This window comes from Dasypus novemcinctus, chromosome X, assembly GCF_030445035.2.
Source record: "Dasypus novemcinctus isolate mDasNov1 chromosome X, mDasNov1.1.hap2, whole genome shotgun sequence".
Classification (NCBI taxonomy): domain Eukaryota; kingdom Metazoa; phylum Chordata; class Mammalia; order Cingulata; family Dasypodidae; genus Dasypus; species Dasypus novemcinctus.
The window spans coordinates 187,571,919-187,584,654 of NC_080704.1; the positions used below are offsets into that span (position 1 = coordinate 187,571,919).

The 12,736-nt window shown below is 38.8% G+C and overlaps 1 protein-coding gene across 1 annotated transcript in view; it reads left to right on the forward strand.

Annotated features, from left to right (window-relative positions):
* LOC131277101 (phosphatidylinositol-binding clathrin assembly protein-like) overlaps positions 1-12,272 on the forward strand; it is a 62,334-nt gene extending 50,062 nt beyond the window's left edge. Inside the window, exons 14-16 of the mRNA XM_058290985.2 lie at positions 5,076-5,132; positions 6,107-6,219; positions 12,153-12,272. Of these exons, the coding sequence (XP_058146968.1) occupies positions 5,076-5,132; positions 6,107-6,219; positions 12,153-12,186 (204 nt within the window). The 3' untranslated portion in view covers positions 12,187-12,272. The remainder of the gene's footprint in view (positions 1-5,075; positions 5,133-6,106; positions 6,220-12,152) is intronic.
* Positions 12,273-12,736: the final 464 nt, after the last annotated feature.

Here is a 12,736-nt window from a genome sequence, read left to right on the forward strand (position 1 = left end):
TTTTCATTCATAGCTGATTTCTTTTAATTTCATTCTTGACCCACTGTTTGTCTAAGATTGTGTTGTTTAACTTCTATATCTTTGTGCCTGATCTGATTCTCTGGCTTTCCTGGTTTACAGCTTCATTCCACTGTGGTCAGAGAAATCACGTTGTATAATTTCAGTCTTTCTGAATTCATTGAGACTTGTTCTGTGGCCTAGCATGTGGTCTATCTTGGAGAATGATCCATGTGCACTTGAGAAGAAAGTATAATCCACTGTATTTGGGTGTAGTGTTCTGTATATGTCTATTAGGTCCAGATCCTCGAATGTATTATTTAGATGAACGGGACTTCCTAAAAAGTAAAAAGTTTTTCAGCTCAAAGGAGTTTGTCAAGAAAATGAAAAGACAGCCTACCCAATGGGAGAAAATATTTGGTAACTATATCTCTGATAGGAGCCTAATATCCAGTATATATAAAGAAATCCTATATCTTGAAAATAAAAAGACAACCCATTTTAAAAATGGGCAAATGATTTGAACAGACACTTCTCGAAAGGAGAAATACGAATGGCTAAAATGCCCATGAAAAGATGCCTAGCATCACTAGCTATTAGGGAAATGCAAATCAAAACTAAAATGAGATATCATCTTACACCCATTAGACTGGCGATCTTAAAAAAAATTGTTGAAGAGCATGTGGAGGAATGGGAACACTCACCCACTGCTGGTGGGAATGTAGAATGGTCCAGCCATTGTGGAGGACAGTTTGGCAGTTTCTCAAAAAACTAACCGTAGATCTCCCGTATGAGCCAACAGTTCCACTGCTGGGTATATACCGAGAAGAATTGAAAGCAAGGGCACAAACAGATATATGCCCACCAATGTTCATAGCGGCATTATTCACTATTGCCAAAAATTGGAGTCAACCCAAATGCCCATCACCACATGAATGGATAAACCAAATGTGGTATATACATACAATGGAATACTCCTCAGCTGTAAGAAGGAATACAGTACTAACACAAAGGATAACATGGATGTATCTGAAGGACCTTATGTTCAGTGAAGCAAGCCTGGCATTGAAGGATAAATATTACATGACCTCACTGATACGAATTAAGCAAATCAAACAGACTCAGAGAGGTAGAGTCTGGAAGATAGGTTTACAGGAAATAGAAAGGGAGAAGAAATTTGTGAGCCAATGCCAATATGGGTGAAATCTATGATAAGGTAGAAGTGAGTCGTTGTTCAGTGAAGGAGAATAACAGGGGTATAGTAATACTATTGGGTTGGGTGGTGTAAGTTTGACAGGGGGTAGGTTGGGGAGGGTGGGTTGGATGATCCATGGAAGTGGGGTAGATTTGGGGGAAGTAGCACGTGAACACTGGGGATTGGTGGGTATTTGGTTGAAACTACAATATTGGCAATATGACAAGGGAGGGTTACTGGTTTAGGGTATTGGATGGGGGGGCATTCGGGACAGGGCTCACCCAAGGTAGTCTTCTAGAGAATGTGTGAGTGATCATTTTGTCATAGCGTGTTGTACCAATGAGTTGAGACCCACATAATGAGGAGAAAGGAGTTGGACTCCCATCCTGGGGAGGACCAATATGTTTTCAAACAGAGGGATGGATGTCTCTGGAGAGCATGGGCAGTTCTTAATAGGGGAAGACGTACCAGTGTGTCAAGCCCTCAGTGTTGTTGCATATTACTGAGTCTTGTCCTTCAAGGAGTGAAGCCTGGTGGTTACTGTGGGCCCTGAGGGGAGGTGGGGGAGGAATAGAGGAGATGGTAGAGGGTATTTAGGGGGCAGCGGAAGGGTTCTGCTTGAACTTTCCATGATGGATACAGGTCACGTTGAATTGCAGCAAAATTTATAAAAGAGTATGATCTAGAGTGTAGACCATAATGTAAACCACTGACCATGATTAGTGGCTAAGTTTCAAAATTGCCCATCAGTTGTAACAAATGTACCATCCATATATAAAAAGGTTATTTATATGGGGAGGGGGAAAATGTGGAGGAGGTTGGTCTATGGAAATCCTTTGTGTTCTGTATGTGACTTTACTATGACCTAAAACTTCTTTGAAGACAAAATGAAAAAAAAGTGCGACAAATGGGGGAATAAATAAAATGTCACTGTACATATAGGGCAACTGATATTACAGTGATGAAAGACAAAGCTTCAAATAAAATTTTTAACACTTTTCATTATTTTTTAATATCCCAATTTAAAATTTTTATTTTAGCTTTAGTTTTTCTAAATTGTTATATATTTTATCTTATGTTTAAACCTATCATTATTATTTCATTTTCCTGTTAATTCTATTTGGCAATTTTCTTGGCTTCATTTTTGAAGAAGTTTTGGACCACAGATGGGTTACAACTGTGGCAGGGGAGGAGCACTGGTGTGGTGTGTTAGTGATGGGGGATACATGGGAGGAAGTTCACCTGAGCATACATAATAAGGTATATAATGTGTTCGAATGTTCATGGAGTATTGTCACAGTGGGTGGATATTCACACAATAACTAAAAAAGAATATTGATCCCCATCTTGGGGAGCTCTGCCACATTCTCTCATGGAACAGCAACAATTCCTAAAGTGCAGGGCAATGACTAGTGAGGAAGGGTGGTCCACTGATGGACCCTTGATATTGACGATTATGCTTATAAGCCTTTGCTCTTCAAACTGAAACTTAGCTTAGTGTTATAGGGTGCCTAAGAGTTACCTCTTGAGAGCCTCCTTGTTGCTAAAATATGGCCTCTCTCTAAGCCAAACTCAGCATATAAATGCAATACTTTCCTGCCGATGTGGAACATGACTCCCAGGAATGAGCTTTCCTCGCACCGAGGGATTACTACCAAGCACCAACCAGCAATGCAACTGGAAAAATACCTTGAATAAAAGGGGGAAAATATAAAGACAAATTCGTTTATATGGCTAAGAGACTTCAAAGTGACTTTAAAATGCTGTTTGACCTAAAGTAAGGGGGAAATGGAAAGGAGAAATGAGTTTATATGGCTACGAGTTTCTAAAAAAGAGTCTGGAGGCTGGCAGAAGGTTTGCCCTCATGCACAACTGAGCAGAGTCAGAGAGACAGATAAAGCAGATACAACCCCCAGATATTGGTTCCTTTGAGGGCTAAAGAGACCCACGGGAGTTATGGTCATGGCCGATGGGGTTAACTACCAGGGCAGATGGCCCCTCTTTGGAAATGGTGTTTATGTGTGATGAATCTGGACTCAGATGGGATCTTCCTTCATAAGACTTTCGTGCCAATGTGCTGGAGGTGCAGTTAATGTTGGGGTTTAAGATATATTTAGGGGATTTGAATCTCTGGACTGACAATGTGATAGCCAGATCCTGAGCCTCAACAGACTCCAGCACCTACAATCTGATTTATTGGACTTACCACACTCAGCTAAGATGGAGTTGAAGAAGGACAACCACCACACCATGGAGCCTAGAGTGATTACAACTGAAAATGGGAGGATTGCATCCAGCATCCATGTGGAATCTGAGCCTCCTCTTGACATAGAGGTGCAATGGACACAACCAATCCAATGTCCACATAGAAGAGGTGGCATTGGAATGGGAAAAGTGGACATAGTGGACGAAGGGTATGGGGAAAGGCAGGAAGAGATGAGAGGTGGAGGCGTCTTTGGGACATGGAGCTGCCCTGGATGGTACTTCAGAGGCAATCACCGGACATTGTAAATCCTCACAGGGCCCACTGGATGGAATGGAGGAGAGTATGGGCTATGATGTGAACCAATGTATATGAGGTGCAGAGGTGCCCAAAGATGTACTTACAAAATCCAATGGATGTGTCATGATGATGGGAACGAGTGTTGTTGGGGGGGGGGAGAGGGGGGGTGGGGGGATGGGGTTGAATGGGACCTCACATATATATTTTTAATGTAATATTATTACAAAGTCAATAAAAAATAAAAAATAAAAAACAAAAAAAAAAAAACAAAGTGAGTCAGGAGGTCATTCCAGTTGTGACTTTTCTACACGTGCCTCTTCTGTCCCTTCTATTTGAACCTATAGTTGATGCTGGAGTTGGTAGGTGTATGTCCAAGAGACTTGTATCTTTGCGCTGTCCATGTGCCAGCTGGACCCTGAGCCTCAGAGTAGTTGCAACACCTACTCTCCAGTTCATTGGACTTACCCAGTATAACTTACAAGGAGGTGAGGATGGATAACCACCACACCAAGAAACCAAGAGAGTCTATAACTGCAAGCAAGAGAGTACCATCCATCAGCCATATGGGATCGAATCCCCCTCCCAGAATCCTCAGGATTGGAGAATATAATAAGGACTAGAGTGGACTTACTGGTATTCTACTATGGACTTATTGTGATTCTAGCAATGGAAGAAATTATTATATCATTGATGTGGAGACAGTGGCCACTAGAGGTTCTGATGGTAGGGAGGGAAAAACGTGTAATATGGGGGCATTTTCGAGATTTGGGAATTTTCCTGATGACATTGCAACGACAGATACAGGCCATTATATATCCTGCCATAACCTATAAAATTGAGTGGGAGAGAGTATAAACCACAATGTATGTTATAATTCATGTTCAGTGGCAGTGCTCCAAATGTGTTTATCAATTGCAATGAATATACCACACTAATGAAAGAAGTTGTTAATGTGGGGAAGGGTGGGAGGTGTGGGGACTGGGGCATATGGGAATCCCTTATATTTTTATGTGTAACATTTTGTATAATCTAAGGATATTTTAAAAAATAATAAATATATATTTTTAAAAAGAGTCATAGCTCTTTCTTATTTAAATTGACATTTCTCTCAGGTGTGAAATGTTATTCCAAGCAAATCCACAGTACACAGGGAACTTGAGTTACTGTGAATTCTTCTCTGGTTTCCAAAATAGTGTGCCAATACTTGGAAGCTCTTAAACATAAATCTTCCATGTTCAAGGAAAGATCATTGTCCTGGGTCTAAAAAGTTTCTTAGGAATTTTTCTCAATATTAAATATATAGAGGAATGTTTTATGTATCATAATACTTCTTATTAAATACTAGTAGAAAATATATACTAACTGACACTTTTCTTCAAGGAACCACCTCCAATGTCATATTCAGTGGATTCACAGCAAATGCCAATGTATAGAATGGTAAGACAAGCCCCTTTAAGCTATTAAGAGTGGGAGATATGGTTAAAACACCCCATGGTTTGCACTACCCGGAATAAATGACATAGAAAATTTAAAATGGACAGTAATACATCCACACCCTTTCCTTGAGTCTTTTGAATATATTTAAAAATCTGAGCTCATCAGATCAATGGAAAAATGATACAAACTAGAGAGATGGCAAAGAATGCCTGTCTTTCTCCACCCACCCCTTTGACCTGGTGTGCTTGTCCATCCCTCACTCCATTTACCCAGCAAATTCCTACATATCCTTCACATTCAACCTTTAAATGGCCATATCAAATCTCATACTTGTACTAAATTATTTCATCAAAAAATCCCATGAGTGTTGATATGGGAGGAGTGGGGTGAAGGGGGTGGGGGGTGTATGGGGACCTCATTTTTTTAATGTAACATTAAAAACATTAAAAAAAATACACACAAAAAATTAAAAACAAAAAGCATACAGGGGAGCAGGTGTAGCTAGCCATTAAGCAGCTGCTTCCCATTTACAAAGTCCCAGATTCAATTCCTATTAGCGCCTAAAAAATTAAAAATTTAAAAAATTTAAAAATCAAACATATCATTATATATTTTAAGTGTTCCTTGTCCATGTACAGGCTTCCCATCTATCCCATGAAGATTATTGACTTTAAAATATGGGAGTTCTGTTTCTCCTAAGAGTCCTTTCTAAGCCTTACTTTGAAAGACTTAGAACTCATCCCTGCTTTTCAAGAACTATTTTTTGTCTTTCCCTCCCGCACACTTTGTCAGTAACAGATCCCTTGCAGATTTATTTTTCTCTTTTTCATAGTATTTTACTTTTAGTTGACATTCATTAAATGTAATATTTACTCTAAAGGGGTTACTTGTTCTCTTGGTATTATTATGTTAGGACATTAATTAAATACTAATTTAGTTTTACTTCTTGTTTTCTTTTCTATTCGTATTCATAGGCTCCAACTTCAATGGGTGCTTCTTCCCTAATGGCACCACACCCATGGTTTATACCCAACCAGAGTACAGGACCAGAGTTAATGATCCTTCCACTCCACCCTCAGGACATCAGGTATTTTTGAGCTGATGTTGCTTAGGGTCTTGGTAAAGATGAGCAGTCACTGGAGACAGGACCAGTGTTAGAATGGAGTTTTGTAGCATGTACATCTTTTGTGTAGGTTTGGGCTCTTGTAGAAGGAAAAATGAATTCTTATATTTTCAATATTGAAAAAAGTCACCAATCTCTGCAGTCTTGGTCCTCTACAAATTTGTGTTATTTAACCTCAGCTGAGTTACCTATTCAATAATCCTTTTATTCATTCATTCCTTTAACAAACACAACTGTGATCAAGTGCTGGAAAGGCAGATAAACCAGCCTGGAGGTTTTATGGACAACTTCTCAGAAAAGGGATACCTAAATTGAATGCTAACATTTAAAATAGATATATAGCCAATGGAGTGAGGAAAGGATGTTACAGTCAGAAGTGGCAGCAGCATATGCAGCAAGATAGAATATGATATATTTAGGGAAATGAAGAAAATTCACTATGGCTAGAACACATAGTTTGGGGGTAGGATGGAATATACCAACAGAGATTAGGTATGAGAGAGAAGCTAGGATCAGGTCATAGAAAATCTTTTCTGTCTTAATTAAGGAGTGTGGGTTTATTCTGTAAGACTTGAGGGAGCTCATGAAGAGTTTTAAGCAGAAATGAATGACATGCTCAGATTGAACGTTTTGAAGGATCACTTTGGTGGTTGCTTTATGGAGAAAGAATTAGAGGCAGGATGGGGAGAATATGGAGATGAGTAGAGGCATGTTCACTAGCTGGGGGACTGTTAAAATAGTCCATCTGGGTGATGAATGCCAGACCTAAAGTAATGGTCATTTGGATGGAAAGGAGAGAATAGATTAGAGTTAGAAATTAAATGGTAGAATTTGTAGAATCAATAGGAGTGCAGAAGAATGAGTCAAGGATGATGCAGAGGTTTCTAGTTGATATGCATAATGGGGCCATTTCCTAAGAAAAGGAATGTAAGAGAAAGGTCCAATTTTCAGAGAAGAGATTAATTCAGTTTATATGTATTCAGTCTGAGAGGCCTGTGAAACACTTCTTGTGTGGCTATTCAGTAAGCAGTGACTAACTGGGTCTAGAACTCAGAAAAGAGATGTGTGCCTAGAGATAGTGTTTGAGTCATGTGTATATAATTGGTAGTTTAAGCCATAAGAGTAGACGAGATTGCTCAAGTAGAATGAGAAAAGGTGGTCAAAGACAGGATTCGAGGGAATACTAATATTTTAAGAGGCAGGTAGAGGAAGAGAGGCACATAAAGGAGATTGAGGTGGAGTCACTAGAGAGTTATGGGGGAATCCAGAGAGAAAAGTGACATAGAAGCCACAAGGAACAAGTTTCAACAAGGAGTAAGAGGTGAGCAATGCCAAATGCTGCTGAAAAGTCAAGTGACATAACTAAGTGTGTCCATTGTGATTGGCAATGAGGAGTTCATCCCTGATCTTGTTGAGAGCTGTTTGAGTAAATAGAAGGAGTCAAGAGTAGGTTGAGATGTGAACAGGTGGTTAGGAATAAAAACAACTAATACAGAAAGATATAAATAATGATGGCTTGGAAGGGGGGAAAATGGGATCAATTGAGGGACAGAGTTATCTAGTGATAGCAAGTGGGTTACAGGTTATAATATGAAGATATATCAGTGCCTCATCTTCCTTATCTCTAATTCCACATATTTGCTTCTGCATCTGTATGTTCCTCCTCCTTCTTGTATCAGAGAAATAGACCATTCTTTTCCTATCTAGAGGAATTTATTCCCAACCTCTCCCTCTGGGACTTTGTACCCTTAATTATTCCGTTTGTTAGAGCAACAGTAACCTCTCCATGATTTATTGCCTCTACTTAGAAATATAAACAAGGCTCTTCTCTTAAAGATCTCTATTTGAGGAATATGCTTAACAAATTAAAACTTGTGACCACAAAAATATAAATAGTGGTTATTTCTTGGGAAGGGGAGGCAGTAAGGGAAGACTTTTACTTTTCTTTTTTTTTTACCTTATGGTGTTTGAATCTCTTTATTTATATATTACCATATACATGTGTTCCTTTTTTAAAAAAGTCAGAACAAATAAAACTTCATTTGACCTTGCTTCTCCCTCCTTCCTTTTATTGTGACACTTCACTAAAGTGTTTTCTCTCCTGATTTAAAAAACAATGGCATAAAGCAATAATTTTATATCTGTGTTGATGGACACTGTAATAGTGAAAGGGGTGATGATGCCAAGTACCAGAAACCTGTTGACTTTTATAAAGGATATTTATTTGGAAGTAGAAGCTTACAGTTACCAGGCCCTAAAGAATCCAACTCAAGGTACCATAAGAGGTACTTTCTCACCCAAAGTCTGTTTCCATATGTTGACACAGATGGTGGGCTGTCTGTGAGGGTTCAGCCTTCTTCTTTCCTCTTAAGGCTCTGTGGTCCCAGTTTCTTCCAATCTCAGCTGTAAGCTGGCATAAGGCTCATCTCTCTTCTCAGGGCTCATTTCTTTCCAGGCTCAGCTGCTCTGGTCTCTTTACAATGTCAGTTGTAAGCCATCAGACTCATCTCTCTTCCCGTGGCCGCAGGATCCTCTGTGAATCTTCTCCGTTTATCTACTTCTCTTGCCTTCTTGACTGATTATCCCTTTATATATACCACCAAGGGCATGGGGAATCAACCCTGTATGCCCTATTGATGTGGTTGAATAAAAGCCTTAACCTTTTTTTTAATTGATTTTGTAAAAATATTACATTAAAAAATATATATGAGGTCCTATTCAACCCCACCACCCTCACCCCACCACTCCCCCCCCAGCAACATTCACTCCCATCATCATGACACATCCATTGCATTTGGTAAGTACCTCTCTGGGCATCTCTGCACCTCATGGTCAATGGTCCACATCATGGCCCATACTCTCCCACATTCCATCCAGTGGGCCCTGGGAGGATTTACAATGTCCGGTGATTGCCCCTGAGGCACCGGTGATCCAGGGCAACTCCAAGTCCCAAAGGTGCCTCCACCTCTCATCTCTTCCTGCCATTCCCCATACCCATCAGCCACCATGTCCACTTTTCCCACTCCAATGCCACCTTTTCTCTGTGGACCTTGGATTGGTTGTGTCCGTTGCACCTCTTTGTCAAGAGGAGGTTCAGATTCCACATGGATACTGGATGCAATCCTCCTGCTTTCAGTTGTAGGCACTCTAGGCTCCATGGTGTGGTGGTTGTCCTTCTTCAACTCCATCTTAGTTGAATGAGGTGAGTCCAATAAATCCGATTGTAGGAGCTAGAGTCTGTTGAGGCTCAGGGCCTGGCTATCATATTGTCAGTCCAGAGATTCAAATCCCCTAAATATATCTTAAACCCCGACACCAACTACAATTCCAGTAAAGTCTTAATCTTAACATAATTTAATTAAAGACATCTGAGCTGGATCTAATACAACCAAAGCATTATCATGCCCAGAGAAACAGACCAGCTTGCCAACATAACCAATATTTCTTTTCAGAATTCCTAAATAATATCCAGCTGCCATAGACACACAACATATAAAGATGTAATTTGTGACAATAATGGCACACAGTTGGAGGTGAAATATACAGGAGAAAATTTATTTTGTACAATTGGAATTAAGTTGGTATTAATCCAAACTAGATTATTATAAATTAAGGTGTTGATTATAATCCTCAGGACAATCACTAAGAAAATATCTTAAAATATATAGTAAAATAAAATGCAAGAAAATTAAAATGTTATAATAGAAAATATCTGTTTAACAAAAAAGAAGGAAGTAATGGAGAAATAGAGGAACAAAATGTATTAAACATACAGAACACAAAAATAAAATGTCAAGTGTAAATCCAACTATATCAATAATAATAACATCCATAACATTAATTGCGAATGAATTAAACAATTCCATTCAAAATCGGAAATTGTCAGACTGGGTAAAATTCATGATCCAAATATATACCATGTACAAGACACAGGCTTTGTATTCAAAGACACAAAGAGATTGAAAGTAAAAGTATGTGAAAATATATCACACAAATAGCAACAACAAAAGTGCTGGAATGTCTATATTAATATCAAACATAGATTTTAAAACAAAAATTTTACTAGAGATAAAGATAAGCATTCTATAATAAAAGGGTCATTTCTTCAGGGAGATATTTAATATATATAACAGCCCCAAAATACATGAAGCAAAACCTGACGGAAATGAAGGAAGAAATAATTCAACAGTAGACTTCAATACGCCTCTTTCAGTAATAGATATTAATAGAACAACTAGCCAGAAGATCAACAAGGAAATAGAAGACTTTAACAACACTGTAAACTCACTAGACCAACAGACATCTATAGAACATTCCACCCAACAACAGCTCTTCCCAGGTGCCCATGGATACTTCTCTAGGATAGGCAATATGTTACACCATAAAACAAGCCTCCATAAAGTGAAGAATTGAAATCATGCAATGTGTGTTCTCCGACCACAATAGAATGAAATTAGAAATCAGGAACAAGGAAATTTGGAAAATTCACAAATATGTAGACATTGTAAGAACCCACTTCTAATACCCAATGGGTCAAAGAAGAAATCACAGGAGAAAAGACAAAATAATTTCAGATGACTGAAACTGAAATAAAACATACGAAAACTTTATGGAATGTACTGTCAAAGAAGTTCTGTGTTAATAGGGAGTATGGAAAAAATAAACCAAATGTACACTACAGATCATAATTAGTGGTAATAGTCTGATGATGTTATCTCCTAATCTGTAACAAATGCTCCTCAACAATGTAATGTGTTGATAGAAGGATGTTGTATGGGAATTATGCACATTCGCATGATTGTTTCGTAAGTTCACAACTTCTCTAATAAAAATATAATTTAAAAACTTTATGGGATGTAGTAAAAGTAGTGCTTAGGAATAAATTTATAGCCATTATTGCTGCATTCAAAAAGAAGAAAGATCTCAAATCAATAACCTAAACTTCCACCTTGACAACTAGAAAAAGGAGAGCAAACTAAACCCAAAGCTAGCATAAAGAAGAAAATAATAAAGATTAGAGTGGAAAAATGTGAACCACATGCACCAAATAATAGAATCAGGCTATACAGCTGGCTAAACTAGTGCCATGTAAGCTAAACATCACAGACAGGATGACCAGATCACAGGGGAGGAAAAGATAGGTGATTATCTGGAATCCTAAGGAAGAGGTTGAGGATGATGTCCACAGTATATAGTTGGATTTAAATTGGTATTAATCCAAACTAGACTATTCTAAATTACAGAGTTGGCTGTAATTCTCACTGGAAGTTGTCAGCAAGATTGGGGGTAAGTAGAATGGTCAGAATCCAAAAGTCCATGCTGACTAAGAAATTTTCTCTCAATGTTTATTATTCTTGTATTCTGGCAAGCAATCTGCTAGGTTATGTGGGAACAACAGAGATGAATTAAAGAAAGTACTCTCACTTGAAGATATCAGTATATATTGTGAGAAACAAACAGAGAGGGAAACTCAAAACACTATGAGAGTTTCAAGGCAGTAATTACTGAATGATTAAGATTTCAATTAGTGGATGTACAGAGGATAGAATTTTAGCATTACAGGCAGAGAGAATAGCTTGAACTAAGTAGAAGCAATCAGTGGTAATATGGATGAGTATAGCTGAAGCTTATGGAAAAATATCATGATCCAGGTATCCATTGCTTCAGAGTATTGTTTTTTAGATGTCTGGACAGGTTTCTTCCTTCAGTCTTCAGCTAATGAATTGGGCCTCCTGGTTCCCAGATGTCTGTTAAAGGAGGAGCCTGACAAAGCTTCAGGTATTAGATAATGAGAAGAATGACCAGAGTTTGTGTAAAAATTTTGGTAATTTATTTTTTAATGATGAAGAAAAATATGTACAAATGATTAATCATTTACTTATCTGTCTTTTACACAGGAGGAGTCCATGTAGAGGTGCCAGAGCAAAATAATTCAGACCTGAGAAAAATGCTCCCTGCAGCCTGAACAGAGTCATTCACATCTTCCAAGTATAATAAACATTCACTTGGAAATTCAATAGTCTTGAAATTCTTTTTTTAAAGATTTATTCATTTATTTATTTCTCCCCCCCCCCAACCAGTTGAATGTTCTCTGTGTCCATTTTGCTGCGTGTTCTTTTTGTCCACTTCTGTTGTCAGCGGCACGGGAATCTGGGTCTCTTTTTGTTGTGTCATCTTGTTGTGTCACCTCTCCATGTGTGCGGCACCATTCCTGGGCAGGCTGCACTTTCTTTCCCACTGGGCGGCTCTCCTTGCACGTGGGGCTCCCCTACATGGCGGACACCCCTGCGTGGCATGGCACTCCTTGTGCGCATCAGCACTGCGCATGGCCAGCTGCACACGGGTCAAGGAGGCCCAGGGTTTGAACCGTGGACCTCCCATGTGATAGACAGACGCCCTAACCACTGGGCCAAATCCGCTTCCCTTGAAATTCTTAAATTCATTGTTTTGGAGATTATTCACTCTATTATTATTGTTTTAA